The 7,446-nt window shown below is 47.9% G+C and overlaps 1 protein-coding gene across 1 annotated transcript; it reads left to right on the top strand.

The window, feature by feature from the left end:
• The first annotated feature begins 1,768 nt into the window (after positions 1–1,768).
• Positions 1,769–6,345, top strand: LOC118918667 (haptoglobin). The gene is made up of 5 exons (XM_036897652.2): positions 1,769–1,921; positions 3,257–3,339; positions 3,613–3,714; positions 4,410–4,484; positions 5,431–6,345. The coding sequence occupies exons 1-5, from the start codon at positions 1,917–1,919 to the stop codon at positions 6,207–6,209; spliced, it is 1,044 nt and encodes a 347-aa protein (XP_036753547.2). The 5' UTR covers positions 1,769–1,916; the 3' UTR covers positions 6,210–6,345.
• The last annotated feature ends 1,101 nt before the right edge of the window (positions 6,346–7,446 follow it).

Here is a 7,446-nt window from a genome sequence, read left to right as displayed (position 1 = left end):
CTCAGAAAAACTTTCTGTGGTCTTCATCAAGTCTTGAGCTGAAAAAACCTCCTCCAGGTGTAGTAATCGGGGAAAACCGTGGCAGGTGAAGCCTACCCTCCTCCTGCAGTGAACCTTCTGCGACCCAGGCCATCCATGTAAACAGCCAAAGGAAGAATCATTCTTAATGTAATCTCCTGAATGCTGCAGTTTTCTTCCAAAAGTGTAAGATTACCCATGTTCTTTCACAGTACATTTATTCTCATGTCTGTATTATACAGTCTCTAACTTACAATGACTTGACATGATTTTTCTTCTGATTTTTTTGAAGTATAGTTGACAAACAATATTATATTAGTTTTAGTGAACATGCCTCAACATTTATGACATTATGAAACGCTCACCATGATACCTGTAGTTACTATGTCTCCACACAAATTATAATATTTTTGACAGTATTTCCTATGCTGCATATTACATTCCAGTGTCTTATTTATAATTTATCTTGTACCTCTTAATCCCCTTCACTTCTCTCTCTCAACCCACCCCCAACTTAGGGTATTTTTATTTTGTGATAATGTGAAAGCAATACTGATTCAGTAGAAACCATACTTCAAATTTTGAATTTGGATCTCTTCCCAGGCTAGCGGTATGGGTGCGATCCTTTCTTATGGTGCTGGGCGGCGGCAGCGAGTCACAGCTCCTGTCAGCCACGTGATCACAAGGGCCAATGACCGATAGGCTTACAACCATCTGTACCCGTACAACCATTCTGTTTTTCACTTTCCATATTCAATAAATTACATGAGGTATTCAACACTTTATTATAAAATAGGCTTTGTTAGATGACTTTGCCCAGCTGTAGGCTACTGTAAGTGTTTGAGTATGTTTAAGGTGGGCTAGGCTGCTATGATGTTCAGTTAGGCTAGGTGTATAAAATTTTGACTTATATTTTCAATTTACAATGGTTTATTGGGATGTAACCCCATTGTAAGCTGAGGAAGATCTGTATTCCATTATTCAAATATACCACACATTATTTAGCCATTCCCCTATTGATGGAAATTTGTGCTGTTTCCAGTTATCTTGCTATTACATCAGTGCCACTGCAAATATCTCAGTGATTCTTTTGTACCCTCTAATTTAAGAACGACTGACAGTTTTTAAATGAACAAAGCAAGATTTTATTGAGTTGCTGTTAAATTTCAATTGAATAGTACTTGGGATACATAGGTGTAGATATTTGACTGAAGCATATCCATTTTTCCCATGTGCCTATTTGGATTCATTGGACTATACAGCCATGAGAACCACTGCCATTGAGTGTGGTTTGCATCAGTCTACACCACAGCTTTAACCATGGTGTGTGATTTCTTGCAAAGAGCAATGAGATAGGACACAATAAATATACTTTACTGATTTCAGGTTGAAGAACTTTTAAGTAATAGGGAGATGTCAACACAGGGTGAGGAAAATGATTGTGAAAAGGAAATGCTTTCTTTAGAGCCCCGTGTCAGCCGGGTTGCAGCAAGTATATAAGGGGTTGGAAATAACCCAAAGGGGAGCAGTTTTTTCTTGTTCGGCGCTGAAACCCTCCAAAACAAAGAGACACAGATTGGTGGTTCCTCCCCCTGTCCGGCACAGTGGCTGATTTCGGGAAACACGTTGGCAGCTACGTGGGGTCATGCGGTGGGCAGGTTGCTTTGGGCTTGGAAAAGAATACCAGGGGACACTCAAGCATGAAGCAAGAGCTCGGCTCTCAACAGGGGTGTGTGTGGCTGTGTTCCCGGAAAATGCCAGTGACCTTAGCAAGGCCAAAGCTGTGTAGACACAGGCATTACAAAATCGAGGTGGGGCGGGCTGAGAAGTTGGAGGCATAAAAGGATCGGCAGGTGCCCCCCACGGCACTGCTCTTCCGGTGGCAGGACAGACCTGAGATGAGGTGAGTCCCCAGCTCTGCCCCTCTGCCCCTTTGCTCTTGGGTGTGTCATCTTTCCTTGCATACGTCTTTCATCTACACGGCAGCCCAGCTATAGGAGAAGCCTACAGGAGAGCTGCAAAACTGTAACACAGAGCACCAGGGCTAAATTCTAGTGAATTCAGGGCTTTGGTGTGTTAAGTCCTCTGCTTTTCTGCATTTGTGAAAAATACTTTCAGACTGTGCTGCCTTTCCCATGAGATGCGCCTCACTCTGCAGTTTACCTTTTTCCTTGGGGGTATGACATTTTTGTCATCGCAGGGGATGCCAGCAGCTTCCATGGTAGACTTCCTGGCATTCGGAATTATGCTTATTAGCAAATTGTTTTCTTTTAAAAAAATGTCTAATTAGGCAGATCAGCAGTGATGCATTTGAGTGACAGCACTTAGACTGTATCCACAAAAATTTTTTCGAAATGTTGAAATAACAACAGTAGAAATGTAACATATCTTAACATAATCTCAGAAACTTAATATAATCTCTGAATAGCTGATACATGTCAGTGAGATGATTAACTGGTTGACTGTGGCCTGTGCATTGATGCCAGTGTCCCCCAGGTAGCTTTCTGGCTCTTTGGGGTTTGATATACCATTTTCTGAAGGCAAAATGTCATAAAGTAATAGAAATAACCATGTAAGTATTTTAGATTATATATTTTAAAAACCTCTTATTATGGAAAATTTCAAGAAGTAGAGAGAATAGCATAATAAATTCTCACTTTCCTACTTCAAGTCACCCACATGTCATTAGTAGTACCCTCACAGCTCAGTCCCATAAGGGTGCCTGCGGGGTTTCTCTTTGCTGGAGAGCTCATGAATTAGTAACAGTTTAGTGTTTCCTGAATGCTGCCAGAAATCGAGGCCCACATACCCACGTGGCTCTGTCTTGGTGGTCGCTCTGAAGGCTGCCCCAGGGCATACTGGAAGCTGTTGAAGTGTGTATGTGGTGGGGAGCCATTGCTTGGCCCTAGCAATTCCTTGTATTTTCTTTTCTGACTGCCTAGTGTGTGTGTGTGTGTGTGTGTGTGTGTGTGTGTGTGTAGCAAGGAGGGCAGTTGTGCTCCTTCCTGTGTGTGTGTGTGTGTGAAGCGGGGAGGGCAGTCGTGCTCCTTCCTGTGTGTGTGTGTGTGTGTGTGTGTGTGTGAAGCGGGGAGGGCAGTCGTGCTCCTTCCTGTGTGTGTGTGTGTGTGTGTGTGTGTAGCAAGGAGGGCAGTCGTGCTCCTTCCTGTGTGTGTGTGTGTGTGTGTGTGTGTGTGAAGCGGGGAGGGCAGTCATGCTCCTTCCTGTCTTCTCTCTGCAGAGCCCTTGGAGCTGCTCTCGCCCTCCTGCTCTGCGGGCAGCTTTTCGCAGTGGAGGTCGGCAATGAGGCCACAGACACTGCAGGTAGGTCTGGGTTTGGGCAGGAGCTGTACATCCCAGCACCGCTGCACCCCCTCTTTGGAAGACCCAGTTCCTCCCTCTCATCCTAATTTCTGGTCTTCTGGTGCCCTGAAGAGCACCGGGGAACCAGCCAGGAAGAAGGATTGCCTCCCTCTTGCTTCCATTTGGGGTGGAGGGTGGTTGATGTGCAGAGCAGCTTCTCATCTGACTTCTCGTGGGTCTCTGAGAGCAGTTTCCCAGTATTAACCTCCTCTTCCTGTTTCCTGCCCTTTGCAGACGACAGCTGCCCAAAGCCCCCTGAGATCGCAAACGGCCGCCTGCAGCACTTGGTTCGCTATGGGTGTAAGACCTACTACGAACTGCACACCAAAGGAGACGGTAAGGCCTGGGCAAGTGTCTCCACACCCGGCCCAGTCCCTGGAGTGGGTGGGGGTGGTGCTGGCCAGAAAGTTCTCATGTCCTTGGGGCCAGGAGACTTAGATCCTGATGGGTTTTGTCACAAGTAGCTGTGGCCTTTGGGCAGATTTACTTTTCTCAGCCTCAAGTCTCCTCCTCTGCCAAGGACAGATGTTGCCATGAAGCCTGCCCATCTCAGAGTAGGACTACACCTACAGGAGATGCAGGGTGATGAGGATAGTGGCCCTTGCCTCGTGAGGACTGCACACCTGGCACTGTTCTAAGGGCTTTACATGCTCACTTAGTCTTCTCAACACCCCACTGAAGAGGTGTTATTATTCTCATTTTCTGATGAGGAAAGTGAGGCACAGAGTGGTTGAGTTAACTTGCCCCAGATCAGGTAGCTTGTAAGGGGGAGAGTCAGGGTTTGAACCTGGATTCCTGCCCTGGACCACGCTGCCACCATCCCCAGGATCACCACGGCCACGGGTCTGCCCTGCTGAGCTTCACTGGCGCCCCCAGCGCTTGGCTTCTAGCATGGTGTTCCTCCCTCCCCTTTCCCGCCTCTTCCTGCCCCTCCTTCTCCTTCTTCAGTTCTTCTCCTTTAATACCTTCTCTCTCCATGCTAGGTCTGGATTTAATTTCTCTTTTGGCTCATTTCTTTCATTTTGTTTCAGGAGTGTACAGCTTAAACAATGAGAAGCAGTGGGTAAATGATGTCACTGGAGAGAAACTTCCTGAGTGCAAAGCAGGTAGGAAGCCAGGGGCCCTGGAAAGCAGACCAAGGGCGGGTGGGTGCTGAGGGCTCGTACAGGGGCAGGCGTCTTAACTGACATGTCCTAGAGGATCCTTCCTGTGCGGTTTCCTCTGAGCCTACAAGAGCCGAGATAAGGGACTGGGGAGAACCACAAAGGGCAGGTGGAGAAGCGAGCAGTTAGGTGGTGACGCTACAGTGAAGTTCACTAGGGATCTTGTTCATGGGGCCTGCAGGGCATTGACTGAATCACTGTCCGCACTGCCCCCGGAGGACCAGGAGACCCTAAGTGTACAGGTGTCTGCCTGGAGAGCCCAGGGCCGGGGTAAAGCAGGCTCCAGGAAGGACAAGTCAAGAGAGGGCATAAGGAAACCTTCATGCGCCGGAGTGTGGCCTCTCGTTTCTTGTTACCAGCAGGAGCTGCTGCTGTCTCCTTTTCCCTCTTGAAATGAGGCTTTTGCTTACTCTCTTCCGCTCCTAGTGGGGTGGAGTTGCCGCCGCACCTCGATCTAACTGCAGTATCTGTAAAATCGGAGTTCCAGCCGGTGCTGCTACACATCTCTGCTCTCTTTACTCGGAGCGAATGAGTCAGAGCTCCTCCCCCTCACAGTGAATTCAGAGGATTGTGGGCATTCCTTTGTTGGGATAAATTGTTTAAATATACAGCAAATATGATTACAATTAATCAACCAGGGTTTGAAAATCTTTTCTGAGTTAGAGAAGCAGGAAATGGAACTCTGTCTTGGTGATATGAAAAATAAAATGTAATTTTAAATTATAAATATTGGATGGGAGAGGAGCAGGTGGTAAGGGCGGAGCATGTAAATGTTCCTTGCTCCGAAGAAATGAATGACACTCCGGACAGCAACACTCGGTGCTCCCGCCCCTTTCCCAGCTCGGGAGACTCGCACCTCTGCTCATGATTGTCCTGCTTTCTCCGACAGTGTGCGGAAAGCCCAAGAACCCAGTGGATCAGGTGCAGCGCATCATGGGCGGCTCTCTGGATGCCAAAGGCAGCTTTCCCTGGCAGGCCAAGATGGTCTCCCACCATAACCTCACCTCAGGGGCCACACTGATCAATGAACAGTGGCTTTTGACCACCGCTAAAAATCTCTTCCTGGGCCATACAGATGAGGCAAAAGCCAAAGACATTGCCCCTACTTTAAGACTCTATGTGGGGAAACACCAGCTGGTGGAGATCGAGAAGGTCGTGCTTCACCCCGACCACTCCAAGGTGGACATCGGGCTTGTCAAACTCAAGCAGAAGGTGCCCATTGATGAGAAAGTAATGCCCATTTGCCTGCCTTCAAAAGATTATGCGGAAGTGGGGCGTGTGGGTTATGTGTCTGGCTGGGGGCGAAATGCCAACTTTAATTTTACTGAGCATCTGAAGTATGTCATGCTGCCCGTGGCTGACCAAGACAAATGTGTAATTCACTATGAAGGCAGCACAGTGCCTGAAAAGAAGACGCCGAAGAGCCCTGTCGGGGTGCAGCCCGTGCTGAATGAGCACACCTTCTGCGCCGGCTTGTCCAAGTATCAGGAGGACACCTGCTATGGCGACGCGGGCAGCGCCTTTGCTGTTCACGACACGGATGAGGACATCTGGTACGCAGCTGGGGTCCTGAGCTTTGATAAGAGCTGCACTGTGGCTGAGTACAGTGTATACGTGAAGGTGCCCTCCATCCTGGACTGGGTTCAGAAAACCGTAGCTGAAAATTAATGCACGGCTGGCTGGGAGCAAGATTTCACTCTGGAAGAGGGAGAACTGGATGGAACTGGAGGGGATAAAACATGGTGTGAAGCTCATGGGGTCCGGCCCCACATTGCAGAGCCAATCAATAAAAACTCTCTCTTGACTCCTTTCTGTGCTATTTTTAGCCGTGGGCCGTTTGTTATTCTCTCATTTACGGTACAGCAGCAGCCAAGTGGTGTAGTCTACTGGGAGTGTGGCAGAAACACCCCAAGCCACTGGGATACAAACTGTCCCCCTGTGGGGGTCACACTGAGTGCCTACTAGGTGACAAGCCTCAGGAAGCGCACTGTTACCCTTGTTTGACGGAGAAGTGAAGCCATTTGCTTAAGGTCACACAGCTATGAAATGGTGAAGCAGCCTGTTGAGTCTAGGTGTGTCTGAACACAGACGCTGAGCTCTGTTCACCGACCGCATCCTTGTGCTTCTTCAAAGTGCTCGGGAGAAAGGGCGCAGGCCTGGTGAGGAAGCCGCCAGCTAAGGCGGGAGGAAAACAAGTGTTCTGCCGCAGACCTTACTTAGATTATTTGTGCTCCAACACGCCAGTACTTCAGAAAACAAGAGGACATAAAGGCAGAGTCTCTGGACTTGCTGGGTCCACATCACGGCTCAGTCATAAAAACGCCAAGTGCGTTAAGCTTCCTGCCCATCAGTTCTCAGTCTCCTCCATGAGGGGCTTTAACCAGACCACCGTAAACTATCTTAAAGTCCCTACCAACAATAACATTCTAGAACTTGGTAAAGAGTTTGGAGTCTCTTCCTCAGTAGGGGCAGCTTTTCTCACTTGGAGGAAACTCACCCTTTCCAGGAGTCAAGTGAGAGCTGAGACTTAAATTTCACAAAGAGAAGGGTCTTGCTATTAAGGGTGTCTCCCTGAAGAAAGGTCCCAGGACCTCTGTAAGCAGGAAGCTCTTCTAGCTGAAGGAGAGTTCTAACGGAGCTCTTCCTCACTATGAGCGATTTGCTTAAGGTCACACAGCCGTGACCTTAAGGTCCTCATCACACTCCAGGTCCATTAACAATTTTCAACAGCTTAGAGCTAGTAGACCAATGAAGGGCATAGATATTCTAGATCCTGTGAAAGAGCTAATAGCCAGAAACCGAAAACAATACAAACACATAAAAAAGTATACAGTTACACCGTTTTTGTCTAGTAGTACCTTGTTTTCTTGAAGAATAACCTGATTGTATTATGTGGCTTCTGGTC

This window comes from Manis pentadactyla, chromosome 15 (genome assembly GCF_030020395.1).
Source record: "Manis pentadactyla isolate mManPen7 chromosome 15, mManPen7.hap1, whole genome shotgun sequence".
Lineage (NCBI taxonomy): Eukaryota > Metazoa > Chordata > Mammalia > Pholidota > Manidae > Manis > Manis pentadactyla.
Note: the sequence above shows the minus strand (reverse complement) of the source record. Positions and strands in the feature narration are given on the sequence as shown.